The following is a 14,397-nucleotide window of genomic DNA, read 5'->3' on the forward strand; positions in this document are numbered from 1 at the left end:
AACTGACAAGTACCTAAAGTGGCTTTAGAAATTGAAATTCATAAATCTGTCAAATGACCTTCTAGCCATCCGTAATGTTGATGTTTCCAAACGTTGGTCAGGTCAGAGTGACAACACACAATGAAATCACAACACTGAAAAAGTAAGAGAAGTTTCATACCTCCATCCAGGCTTCTGGAAACACGTTTGCTGGAGGTGCGTTCGAAGTAGGGAGCGGGCCTGTCGATGAGGTTGCTGGCCTGCCGTGTCTGTGCCTGCGTACGGCCGCTGTAGCGGAACTTGGAACCCAAGGTCAGAAACTTGGCTTTTGGAGGCTGTTCTGGTGATACAAGCCTAAAAGGGAAATATGAGGAAAGTCAGTTTAAAAGGCTTTAGTTTAAGTATTTAATGAGGTAATTTGAAGCTACTTATTGTGCTTCAACTTCAGTTCACAGTGCATAATTTGTGCTCCCCAAGAAAGAATTGTAAGCTCTTCAAAGACCTTAAAAACAATGCATGTTATTTATTGTTTGCAGTTGGAGTCGAAGTGATGCTGATAACCATCACATTTTTCCACAGTATGACTAAGCAACAGGGACTCCTATCTTTTGGTGCTAGCTTGGTTAAATTTTAATTTTTTGTGGAAAGCTGAAGCCATTATAGGTCATGTAGGCTCAGATCTCTCCTTAGAATGTTACTTATAGTATGAGCTATACATTCCACTTCCACTTTCCTATATTCTGAGGTACCAATACAGCAGCTGCTCTTCCTCAAAGCTAGGGAATGGTATCTCAAAGCGGTATACCATAGGAGGGAGTATCAAGAGAAAAAAAATTGAGAAGATTGATGAGTTGTTACATGACAACAAGTTTAACAGTCTACATTCAGACTAGTTTCTTTACAATGTCATTTATAAAATTATATAGGTTGATGTTCACTGGATATAAGGAGTAATATAAGGAAGAAGCATATTGTGAAAAGGGTGAGAAAGAGTTACATGTACTGTTAATGCTGGGTATATGCATTTGTACCATAAACGTTGGAGTCCTTGTCAGAAAGTCCAGAATAGGCTACCCAGGGAAGTGGTGGAGGCACTGTCCATGGAGGTGTTTAAAAGACGACTTCCACATGAAGTCTTCAGTCTAAGACAATGCCATGCTTTAGTTGATAAAGTGCTGTTAGGTCATAGGTTGGACTTGATAATCTCCAAGAGCTTTTTCAACCTGGTTGATTCTGTACCATCATCACGTGAATTTAAAGACAGGTTCTCTCTACATCCCTGAATTTCCTTCAGTATGAGGACTTCAAGTTCATACTCATCTCACTTCTATTGCTTGTACTTTGTTTCTGAGATCTGAGCATCTACTGCAACACTGAGGGTCTACTGCTATCCTTGCTGATAAGGAGAACAGTCATCACTGCAAGAACTCTTCCCAGTCCCTGGTTCTCTGGAAAGGCCTTTGAATTTGTTTCCTGGATGCATGTAATGCTGCAAATACATGCTTACCTATCATGGCCTACTCTCTCTCTCTCTGTATAAAACCATCAGATTACTGCAGACAAAGCTTCTTGATTTGAGAATTTGCAAAGAATGAGCAGCTCAATGAACATCAACTTCCTTCAAGCAGAACCAGCAATGCATGTGCCATTTGTACTGCGGATGGCACAGATGGGCAAGCGAGAGTTCAAACTGTGCTGACTTTGTTTCCTCTTCTGAAGCATTTGCACAGAAATATCTGTGTCAGCGGAATCCGATCCAACATCTGTTAAGGCAGTATCCAGTACTGGGTTCTGAAGACTACAACAGTCATTCTAAATGTGTTTCAGCAAAGCTGAAGAATTTTCAGATACCTGGCAAACAGAACAGTGAGCTAGTGTGGTGACCTGACCCTGGCTGGATACCAGGGCCCCACCAAAGACACTCCCCTTCCTCAGCTGGACAAAAGAGAGGCACATGCAACAAGCAGCTTATGGGTGAGATAAGGACAAGAAGACATCATTCATCAATTGCACTCATGAGCAAAACAGACTAGACTTGGGAACAAATTAATTTAATTTCTTATCAATCAAATCAGAGTAGGAAATGAGAAGTAAATCTAAATCTGAAAAACACCTTCCCCCCTTTTCCCTAAGAGGGGATGTTTACTGGGGCACTAGCCAGAAGCATACAATTCCCCATGTCTAAGATGCATATGCATGCACCTGAATCTTAAATCTGTTCCAACATTTATAAAGAAAACAATTCAAGACAAAGTAATCCACCCTTCTGCACTAAGGCTACTTATGAACTTAAGGCTTCACTTTCATTGCTTCTATAAAATAGTCTTTCTCCCTATTATTTCCAACAGGGAGTGCATTATGTACTAAGAGGAAGAAGGCTAAAAGGGTTTTTCCAAGGTTCCTTCAGTTCTTGATTTTCCAGTATTGGCAAGGTTGTAGCATTAACTGCCAGTTTTATCTTCCACCCTGCTGAGATAAACTTTTAATCTTTTAATGTGGAAAAAACAAGAGAACTAATTACTTCCTGATTAAGGGCATTTGAATGGATTTTTGTATTACAGGCTTAATTACGTAAAATAACTGAAAACCATGCTTTTACCACTTTAAGACATTCTGAGGAGATGCTGAAAAAAATCATTAAAATACCAAATAAAACATCATAGAGAGGCAAACATAAGCACGTTTCTACAAACACTGGTTAAGATCTGGAGTTGTCAACCAAGCTTATCTCAAAATTTTTATGTAGATATACGGTCTGAGTGTATTTTTAAAGTAGATTGCTGCTCTTTGAGAATGCTACTGGAATCCTCTAAGTTTGAGCTGATAACAAGTGAATACAATGCCCTTTGGCAGTCATTTTCAATACAGTTCATTACAATTTTTATAAATAACTTCTTATACTGGTGAATTTCCTATACATTATAAGAAAATGGATCTTGATGTGATTATTTGAGACAAAGTGAAACATTACATAAGACAATGCAAGGAATCATACTCTGTTTTATAAGGCATGCTAAGAGATTTGGAAGCTAAAAATATGTACGTAAACTGTATACAATTTACTGTGGCATCCTACACAAGCTTTACACATACTCTGAATAAGCTACAGTCTCTTGGACTGTAGCAATTGCTTTCTGCTTTTTATCTTTGCAGGAAAATAGAGCTGGCTTTATTTTACTTTTTTTAAATCAGGATGAGAGGTTCTAAGGATTTTCTCTCTGATGACATCAGTGCAGTATATGGATTTACAGAACGGTTCAAGTATTTGTTACATAATTCTTGTTATAATGTCATTCCTGGTTAGGAAAAGCCACTTCTGATTGGAATAAAATCCAATTATTTTTATTATGTTCAAATTTCTGTAGTAAGATTATTTCATACCTATTAATGCTCCTGAAAGCTTTCTGACTTGCAAATGGTAGTTGTCAGTTTAGGATTTTTGGCTTCCACAAGATTTGCTTTTTCCTTATTCAGGTCTATTTTATTACTATACAACTAGGAAATACATCTTACCAACAAAGCAAATCACTGTGTAAGTTATTTGAAGAGTACTAAACTTTTCACTGTGAACAGAACTGCATGCTATTTGTGGTTATAGACACCACCAGCCAAAGCAGACTTCAAATTTTCAAGAACAGAATGCTGGAATGTGTTAATAAATGAATCCATCAACATGAAAAAAAATCTCTGATCAAGATTTATTGAAGAAGTGCTTCTAAATTAAGCATTTGGAGAGTGATTTATGGTGAGATTTGGTAATCTCAGCATAAGTTCCACCTTTGCACTCAAGAACATGCCACATTCAATGAAAATCTGAAAACTGAAAACCATCCAATGAGACTGTTCCAGTAATCATCTGCTTAGGCCTCCTGGTCCCCAAGTTCCCTGAAGTTCTGTCTAGCAAGTATATTCAGCAACAGGATTGCATCTAAAATACAATTACTATTTTAAAATACAACTGTTTTTTTTAAAAAACAAGCAGGCTACTGAAGGAGAAAGCTTACCATTTAAACACCCTAGGTACCGTGCTTTGAAGGAAAAACTCGGATTCAATGCCTATACAATTCATAGGAGATTCAGCCTAGATCTGTGACTCCTAGGCTGCAGCCTAGTTCATACATAAGGAAAAACTCAGCTAGAAGCATTTACACACCTGCTTAGCATTAAATTCAGGTGAATGTTCAAATTGAATAAAGATTACTGCCAAGCCCTAAGAGCTTCTTGTGATGATGTATAGGGGCTTTCTAGATGGTCATTCTGAAAAGCCAGTCTCTCAGGAAATCTTACCACCAACCACAGAATGTGTCAGGTTAGAAGGGCCCACAGTGGGTCACCTCATCCAACCGCCCTGCTCATTCCAGAGCACATGGCACACGACTGAGGCCACACAGTTCTTGCATACCTCCAGTGCTCCATGACCACTTGCTTAGTTCCAGCCTCTTAGCACTCTGAAAGTTTTGATAAAGCAGTTAATTGTACTTGGGACTTTAGGAATTGGTAACTTGGGGTCAATTATTGTCAGGGCATCTTCTGTCTAAGAGGTGATACTGCAAGGGGGAAATCTTTACTTTCTTCCTATCCTTTAAAATAAAGATACAAGCATACCTTGCAAAGCAGGGGAAGGAGAGAATTATCATTTACCTGAAGAAAGTATGGTGCTCCACACAAACCTTCCATAACCTTTTAGCAGCCCGATGGTTTGGCAGTTTGAATCCAATAGTGCTCTCAAACTGTTCCAGCTGGAAGGAATCAACAAACAAATTAACCCATTTCCTTAAGCTGGCTATTAATTAATAGGTAGAGTTAAGATAGCTCCGTTACTGTATCAAGCTGTAACACTCCTGCCATAAGACTTCCTAAGGTTTTTTTACACATTTTTTAAAAATATCAGACTTTCCAGCCTTTTAAAAGAATTATACTTGATGGGCTATGTCATGATGGATAAACTGCATGAAGCAATTGTACTGCAGGTTGTGCTTTGCACTTTGCTTGGATTTAATAAAAGTCTGAAATCCATATAGCAGTGTTAAACTTATATAAGCTGTGTCACAATACAATACTTTCTTAGCAAAAAAAATTCATCTATGCACAGCATCAGTGAATGGAAGAACAAAACACCTGTATTAGAAAACTTACATAACCACAATGTTAGTACTGTAAAACTGGCGTTTGGATGTCTCTTTTATTTTATTTATTCACACAGGAAAAAACACCTTAAACATTTTACAGTATAATCTAAAAAAGCTTTACAGTATTTGATATTTTGGGGGTTTTGTTACATTTCCTGTTATAAAGAGTTCAAAATGTAAACACGCACACACCCCCTCCAGCAACTCCCAGAAACTTTTAGCAGTAACTGAAGAGAAAGTTAAATCTACTACTTCCATGGCAGCTAACAAAGTTATAACATTCTACAGGACAGCTCAAGCCTTTGGTTACAGCCATAAGCTTAATGTGCTGACATGTAGTGAACAATTATACCCGAGGAGGAAGAGCAGCTGGCTCTCTCCTGGGACTTCAAGTCCGCACAGTGAGAATATGGCCAATGTAACTAGCTTTTTGTGTAAAAAACCCAATAAAATAACAAGGCAGCTTCTATTAAAAAAAATAGATTTTCTTCTTTCTACTTCTTAGTAAAAGCAAATAGGTTTGCTTTTACTAATCAAGCCAAGTGTTTAATACAATCATTAGAAGCTGAAGAGGAAAAAGCACTGATAAGTTCTGCTTGAATATATCTTAAGCTTAGGAGGACAACTGTGGAAAAAATGAGAATGTTTTCTTGTTGCTGGACAGAAATGATCTCACAAAAGAAAGAAGACTGAAAGGTGCTACTTACTTCTGCTGGCCTGACTTTGATGTAGAAATTACTTCGCTTGTAGGAAATCTTCAGAATTTTTGGCCAAGCGAAGCGGTTGATCCGGAGTCTGTCTTTGTAGATCAGCAGACCATTAGCACATACACCCAGCATGATATCCACACCTTCAGAATCCTGCCAGGTATGAGACAATTTCATAAAAATCACTTCAATAACATTCCAAACAAGTAATTATTGCTGACATACCTTGAGGGAATATTGTAACTGGGACATGTTTCATATTCAAACCTGACTCTGACAATGAGATTCTTAAATTAGAAATAGCTAAGTATATTCATTTTATAGAAAAGACTTTGGACTCTAAGTAATAGTTTTGGCATTCATATGCCACAGTTCTGGGAAATTCTTCAATATTCTGGTAATAGGGACTAAGTTAACAACTTAAAAGCAGGAAAGGTATGGCCAGTGTGTGCTAGCAATAATTTCAACAGATATTAAAAGAAGCAAAATGAATACCAGGCCTATCCCACTTAATGCATTCAGTGCAAGTCTGGACCAGCTGGTGATCAAGGTGATCTTTTACAGTCACATACTATTCCAGCAAAGATGGAGGAAGTAATGGATAGGTTTCTCAGTATTCTTTTTCACTGACAGCATTTGATGCCAGTTTTACAAGCTACAAAACTAATCACTTACTGATACACTACACAATACAGCAGAATCTCAGGTCCTCCCCAATAAGAGATCAACTACATCAAATACCAACTCTATCATTATGGACTTGCTTCACTGGCAGAACTAACAAAACAAAATTTACTAATGTTTCTCCAGTACTTAAAAACCTTGCTTTTCTTTTTTTAAATGCAAGACTGATATGCTCACAATATCTTAAATTTCCTAATGATTTGAGATTCTGGATTTATGAGAGGGAGTGGGAAGAGGTTATTAGTTTGTCTTTTGGGGTTCTACCATTAAAAAAAAAAATTCCCACTTGAAATGAAAATTTTGTTTGACCTACTCCTGGAAGTGGAAAAAGCACCAAAATCCTCCCCCAGGACCTCTCTCCATATTTTTTTAACTCTCATGATACAATGAAAACAATTACATGTTCCTTTAGCCTTTATTTTATTGGCTCCACATCTCCTTGACATAGAAAATATGACATTTTAAATACATTTATCTGCTCTTACAAATGAAATATTATTTCCAAGCTGCACGTGTCTATGCACTAAATAAACTTATACATAAATTCTCCTGATGTTAGAGTTGTAAATTGAGAAATTATTGTAACCAAGAGATAAAGGCTTACAGCCAAAAACTAAGCTGTAATGATTTTTTAAAAAATAATCTATATATGTAATATTTTCTTTAATACTCAGCATGTCTATCCTAAAACAAAACAAAAAAACCCCAATCCCCAATACCTTGGCATGATGTAAATCCACTCCATACATGGAGAGTCTCTTAGCATTTTCTAGGAACTGGGAATCCGCCTGTGCTGGAGTCAAGCCCCTAAAAGCATTGAATAAGCCTTGAGTTTATTGACAAAAAACCTGAGTGGAATCCCAGAATTCAGATTGATACAAAACCTTCAGTTTATAAGGTATCAACAGTATTTTTGCTCTACAGGACAAGTGCTCTTTCACAGCATATTATTTTACTTGAGTATGGATTTCCAACTTCACTCTTTCAAACTATCTGTGTTACTTGAACTAATTAATATAAAAATACTTTTTACCAAAAGTTCTCTACCAAGATCTTCGTGCAACTACTATTTTCAAACTAAACACACCAAAGTAAGAGTTTTTAGTTCTATAACACACGATTTCCAAAGTAACAATAAGTTTACCTCAGCAGTTTTACACATACTCCTAGGAGAACTGACATAAATGTGACAAAGCAGGATGACTTCTTTTAATCCCATTGTATCTGACATACCTGTGTGTTTTGTGTAGCTCAGCCACTTTGTCTTCCATTTCTTGAGTCTGATTGGGTGCGAACTGGAATTCACTGATATAATCACTGCGGTGCTCCTCTGGGTCATGATCACCCAGCTCAGCCTGCAGCGTATATGAACCAAGGAGGGCGTGAGTCACAAATGAACACGGCAGTCGGCCAGATGCAATATCCTGGCGAAGCTGTAGGCACAAGAAATACCTGCAAGACAGAGGAGAAAGAAACAACCAAAGAGAAGTAAGAACAAAGAAAGGGTTACCTATGGCAGATGATGAGAAATATGGCAGAATTCATCAGGATGCATGTAACTGGGTAAGTGTGTTTTCAAGTAAGCAAATGCATTAATAATGATCTTGTATTATTTGAGCATTATTACCACACAGTAAATTTCAGTTGATTTTTAAGAGTCAATATTACTTTCATAAAAAATGTGAAAAGCAGGAAAAATTCTGATTCCCAATATAAAAGAATAAAAAGCTATCTAGTTTTAAACAAAAGCTGACTTAGGAACTCGTTCAGTTCACAATGTAGCCTGTAGGTATCTATGGTTTAAATATATAAGCTGTGCATTTCTCTGACATTTCCTTTTGGCTTTGAAATTCTAGCTTTTATATCCCTTGCAGTTCACAAGCTAATCATGTCATGTAATGCGCAAAAGGAATCCAGTTTAGTACTGAAACCATAATTACCTTTCTTAAAGCATGTATGTATTAGAATTCAATCTTTCAGGTACTTATACAGCCTTCTACCAAATTTAACAAGTTGAACATCTGCAGACATCCTACCTTAGCAGAGATTTTTTAAAGTGTAAGAGAAAAAAAAGTCTTACTAGTGAAACTTAAATTGAAGATATAACCAAAAAATGTTTTTATGAGTTGAACACGTAATTGAAAAACCAACCAACTCACTGAAAATTTTCAAAGAAAACACACACAACTTCTTGTAAATACACTCTGTACTAAATGTCTTTTATGATGCTACAAATCACTACCTGTAGCAATCTATTAGCTGCACACTTGCATAGCTATCTTATTTTGTGCAGAAGACTGATCCAACACAACATGTAGTAGTAAGATATATCCTGCATCAGCAGAGTCAGCTAACTCCAAAACAAAGCATTTAGGTTTCCTGTAACTCATGAGAAAAATGAATCAGTTCCTTGCACTCTATTCCCAGTTATCAGCCTTGCAATGCTATTTTTAGGTGCTTAGTATTCACTGCATTCCAAGTATTGTCTATCTAACAAGTTTGGAAGATAGCTGTTTCCAGGCTTTATTATGTTTTATGGCTTTATTTAAAGCATATGTATAAACCCACATTTTCGTCAATCTAGTCTAGATTACTACTGAAGTATCTTGGATCCCTTGAGCTTTGCTCAAGACTCCTGTGCCCTCATTTGTTTCATAATAAAGCAGCAGTCTGACAATAAACCACCAGCTTCTTTCACATACTATAACTCACACGTTACCTGCTGCCCAAATCATATCCTCATTTATTATTAAATTCTTCTTGCTTAGGTTTCTTCCTTCCTCATTTTATCTTTTCAACCTTGTTCCAAAAAGTAGTTGATGTATGTAAGAGTATCTACAGTGTACAGTACCCAGAAACTGAAGAGGAAAATTTATGTGGCTTTTAAATTAGACTAACAGTAATTTAAAGTTTAAAATTAGGATCTATGCTTACCTAGTGATGTCTTCAGTCAACTGCGACGGATCAGGAGGATAAAATTTCACATTAAAGGTGAATATCCAAGGTAAACCTAAACATGGGAAATATCTGATTGTTAATCTCAAGTAAGTCCAAGTAAGCAAAGAAAAAACTTTACAGAAAAATGTTAGAAAGAAGAATAAATCTAATCACTGAAATCTTGAAGGAAGTTTTTTTCTCTTTTTTACTGTACATTGTTAAGAAGCCTAGATTATTTTCATTAGCAGATAGAGACCCACAGACATAATGAAAGATTAGCATGTTAAAATTTATTTTTAAATAATGTTTTACAGTAAGTTACACAAATATCAGAAGACATTTTTAATTTGAAAATAATCATAATATATTAATACTTTTAAGATATTGTGTGTTCAAAGGCACTTGCATTGAATTTATTTCCCACTCCTCCAAGGCTAACAGTCTCCTCCTGTCTAAACTTAGTTTGAGAGACTGTACAGTAACTGTGAACATGAAACATCAAAATGAGCTCTGTGTAGTTGTATACAATAGAAAGACAATAAATTATTCATTAAGAATGCATGGACGACAAAAATATTAGCCATTCCTACTCTAAAATATTTTTCTAGTAAACACCACATTAAACTGCAATAGCAGTGATATTTAAATTCTCAGGTATTAGAATTGTTAATAACACACGTATTTTTTTAGAGCAAAAGCCTGCTTAAAATACTTTGAATTATAGATTAATAACTTGAAAAGGTATAAAATGTTGCCTTTAGTCATAGGTCTGTTTTTAAATAAATTTTTAAGCTTTGAAAGCTAAGTCACACATCAATAATTAAAATACATTTTCAGAATGTTAAAACTTTGGACAGTAAATGATTTTAGAAATCTGTGTTATGTGGATCAAGCATTCTTTGAAAAATGTGTCTTTTTACAACAAAAAAAGACTGAAATGCCACTTCCAACACGATGCTAGCAAAAACTGCTGACATTATTTACAAGATTACATCCTTAAAAAAACCCATTCTGAAATTCCATATATACTAAAGGTAAAGAGATGTGTCAGAATTTTTAATGTCTTCCAACATTTAAAAAATTATTTTGATTTTTCAGACATGGCTATTCACTGAAGCACTTCAATTTTTGTTTCATTCCATACCTGGCTGCTAAGCCACTATTTCTTTTTAAGAGCTCAGGGTTTTCATGGATCCTAACATTCCCAGTTATCAAGTTTTTGTACAATTTTGTGTACAAAATTAGGCAGGATTTGTAAATGAGGTCTCATTTATCATTGCATTGCCTACTGCAATGTAGCAAAAACAAAATAAAGACAGAAATACCTTAGAAAAAAGAAGTCTAACAGTAACGAATGCATACAGCATAACAAACACAGTTAAAGATGGAATAAATCAATCTACTTCCATCATTTCTCAGGGAATAAGCATAATTTAATGAAAAGATGCTGATATTGGGTAAACCAATGTGATGAGTATGAGCAATAGGGCCAAAATATCTATGCAAAAAGCATTCAAGGAGAGCTGTCATGTTAACAGAGCTGTGGAGAAATGGAGGAAGGATGTGTCCTTCCACAGCAGTACTAAACCAGTCGTCAAGGTTTTCCTGATCTAAAATTGCAGTTAAACTAGTCTCATATGAATTCCTGTTTAACTATTGCTCTTTCTTGTCAGTATTTCTACAGCTAACTTTCAGAAAGCACTGCAGTCAGGAGACTTAGGTGTGGTTTGAAGAAAAAAAATTGAAAAAATTATATTCTCTATGAAAAGTGCATAAAATCTCCAAATGTTTGCTTTGTGAGAAAATGTATGTCTCTACTCACACTTATTAAATTGCTAATTTATTTAAAAATATTGAAGTTGATTTTGTACTAAATATTTTCTGGACCACTGGTGACGATGTATTTTACCTAATTACTGAAAATACATTTATCCTCTAAATATAGACTAGCAAGTTTATTAAGTGTGCACAGTATATATTTCTACTTCTCATTAAAGCATACTTTTTATAGCTGCACAAATGAAGCATACAATCATAGGTTGCCTCACATAATGATGCACATTATTGCTGGCACTTTATGGAGTTGGTAGCGAAGAAAAAAAGAACAAGTCCAAAGCTAATTTAAAATTGTATTTAGCATTCTGTCCCTGATAAGGCTCTCTGTTTTGATGTTCAGTAGTATGGGCTACAGAAATGTCAAAAATTTTTCTAGCCAGCTTGTTACATCAAAAATGCTTCTGTGGCAACTGTAGGCACATTCTTAGAGGAAAAAGAATGCAATATAACCAACCAGCTAGCAGCATAGAATTAACATGATTCATCCCATTTAAACTGGAAAAAATCAGTGAGGGTTTTTTTTCAGTAAAGGCTTTTTCTGGCTTTTACTCATGACCTCTTGTATGTCAGCTTTTCCAAGAAAACCCTTCTGTTGGCACAGGTACTTAGTTCTCTTCAACAATAACAATCTACTCTGTAGTGTAATCAGTTTAGATTAAAATTAGCTACAACTCCTATGAATATATAGGTAAATACATATAAAATAGATGGATATAAAATAAAGTGAACCTGCATAAAGTGACCACCATATTTTAATGCCTGAGCATACCCATACATTTGTTAGCACTAAAATCAGACAGCCAGAGTTGTGCACCTAAAACACAAGCTCTTTCCTAATTTAATTAAAACTTCTCTTAGTATCCCAGCCTATTCTGTTCTCAGAACATCTGAACTCTCTCAATTTCTTACAAGACCTAGAACACAGAATATTTGATGTGGGAGTATTTTTTGCACTAAAAATACTAACCATGCTGGAGGCTAGAAAAAGATTCAATTGAGATAATATTACCTTTGATTTAAACAGATAAATTCCCAAATTGAATTTTGTATGAGGGTGACCCAACACACTCTCTGTGTAGTCTGAGATTTGACTATTTCAAGGTCAGTTGCTATTGCCTGTACCACCAATTGTTACAATATTCTAGCTGCGATTTTCGGTTTTGCAAAAGCCTGATTTCACTTGAGATGTACCAATTTTCAAAAAGATAGTGACAGAAATGTAATTACCTACCTGTCCCTGAAAGAAGTAATTAGAGGTTTTAACACATGCCAGTGGATAGCCAAGTACATGAGTTAAAAAAAGTCAAGAATTCATTTTCCTGAAGAGATCAGGCTGGCTGAAAGCAAACAAGATTTTTGTCACCTTTGTAGCCCTGAGAACAGAGACAGTAATTTGTGGATCATGTTCATTAGCTGAAGTAACATCAGTAATTGCTGAGATCCAACATAATTGCCCAGGCAAAGGCCAACCTGTACAAGTAAGAGAGCGCACAGAGGGCCTGGGGACTGTGACACAGCAAGGGACAGCCTGCAGAACACGACTATGGGGAGACTACAGGATTCTTATTTTGTCTTTCCCAGTCACAGGTGGCATATACATGCCCAATGTGCAGAGTATCGGTGTTGCTCACATTTAAGAGAGAGCCAGAGATTGTTGTAAAGGTGTGCTGGAAACTGATGTGTTGAATTCCATTTCTGAAAGTGTCATCTCTGTGTGTTCAGATCAACGTATTTGTCCAAATCTAGCATGCTAATGCTTCAGTTTGAGCCACACATACCAGAGAAAAAGAAATCACCAGATATTCAGAGTTGGAAGGGACCCACAAAGCAAGTCCAGCTCTTAAGTCAATGGCCCACAGAGGGGACTGAACCCAAAACCTTGGCTTCTTTTTTGTTTTTAGCACCAGGCTCTATCCAACTGAGCTAATCTCAGGTTCAAGAGTTTTTTCATTTCCAACTTTCAAATGGACTAATAGGTTTCACAGGTATCTTAAATTTAATGAGTATTTTTGTACACAGGATTTCCATTCTTGAATAAAGACAATTATATTTAGAATTAAGCCTGAAAATAAAAAGGTCTCATTACTTGATACTTATGTAGCTGGAGGATTAAATGTGCCTGCAGTAAGATTCCAATATCTGGAAACTTTAATAGACTAATGGTGAGGAACACAACTAACAGTATGCTAATTACCTGCATATTGGTGTAAGCAAGTGTTATTTTAAAATCATGTTCTTACTTTGCTGTTTGTTTTACTATGCCTATCAACTCTGAAATACTATAGATTAGAGGAAAAAACATCCTGGCATGTTTCTTCATTCAATAACTGGACTTACTCTCCAGTCTAAAATGTAGGTCTTCATGCTGTATGGAAAATCAAACCCCCTTAACATATTTTTTTTTGTAGTGCATACGATACAGTATAAAAAGATCTTTGTCGAGCGCATCCAAAAATTTTCAGGTCAGTTCTTACATTTCCAATTTGTGACACTAACTTGTAGGCTAGATAACCTGCAAATTGCTACAGAAGACAAAAAGATACCAACATTTGTATCAACAAAGTTGATACAAAAAATATCAACATCCTCCATCTTTTGTAGTTTATTAGAAGCGAATCAAACAGCCTTTAGCCTGCATATTTGGACAACTAATAGATTTTCACTGAAGACCTGCAGAAGTTCCAATACCTGTAACTTTTCCTTAAAGGTATGGCTGCTACTTGCTTATTAGTACATTCGCTGTTTTAATAGGTCTAGTTTGCTTACAAAAGAACATGTTGGATCAAAAAAACAGCTTCCAAGGATGCTTCTATAACTTTCATTTCTATACTAAAAATATAAAAGCACAATTTCTGATTAAGGGATTTCATTAATAGGCAAAGATGTGAAGAAAAAGGAATTAACACCACTATAACTTCTGGAAAAAATGAGTATTGCGTTAAAACAGTGGAGCTAACAGCAGTAAAGAAACCATCTGTTTGTCATTATAAATAAAAAACTGCTGTTCTTAATTACAAGTACAGTCAGTCTTTCTTAGCTTCAATTCTCCTGTTGTAAGTCTAGGCTTGTATATATTATCATCACCCTCTTCTCCCCACTTTCCTATCAGGTACTAGCAAAAGCTT

The 14,397-nt window shown here is 35.8% G+C and overlaps 1 protein-coding gene and 1 long non-coding RNA gene across 15 annotated transcripts in view; one reads left to right on the forward strand and one right to left on the reverse strand.

Annotated features, from left to right (window-relative positions):
• EPB41L2 (erythrocyte membrane protein band 4.1 like 2) overlaps window positions 1–14,397 on the reverse strand; it is a 104,201-nt gene that overhangs the window by 23,808 nt on the left and 65,996 nt on the right. For all 13 annotated transcript variants that reach the window (XM_063390009.1, XM_063390018.1, XM_063390012.1 and 10 more), the window contains exons 7-12: window positions 9,434–9,509; window positions 7,733–7,951; window positions 7,219–7,306; window positions 5,816–5,968; window positions 4,621–4,718; window positions 161–333 (exon numbers count right to left, since the gene is read on the reverse strand). In XM_063390009.1, the coding sequence (XP_063246079.1) occupies window positions 161–333; window positions 4,621–4,718; window positions 5,816–5,968; window positions 7,219–7,306; window positions 7,733–7,951; window positions 9,434–9,509 (807 nt within the window). The remainder of the gene's footprint in view (window positions 1–160; window positions 334–4,620; window positions 4,719–5,815; window positions 5,969–7,218; window positions 7,307–7,732; window positions 7,952–9,433; window positions 9,510–14,397) is intronic.
• The window catches only part of LOC134546827 (uncharacterized), a 60,383-nt gene continuing 53,909 nt past the window's right edge, over window positions 7,924–14,397 (forward strand). For both annotated transcript variants that reach the window (XR_010079272.1, XR_010079271.1), the window contains exon 1: window positions 7,924–8,062. This is a non-coding gene — a long non-coding RNA (uncharacterized LOC134546827). The remainder of the gene's footprint in view (window positions 8,063–14,397) is intronic.

Source organism: Prinia subflava, chromosome 2 (genome assembly GCF_021018805.1).
Source record: "Prinia subflava isolate CZ2003 ecotype Zambia chromosome 2, Cam_Psub_1.2, whole genome shotgun sequence".
Lineage (NCBI taxonomy): Eukaryota > Metazoa > Chordata > Aves > Passeriformes > Cisticolidae > Prinia > Prinia subflava.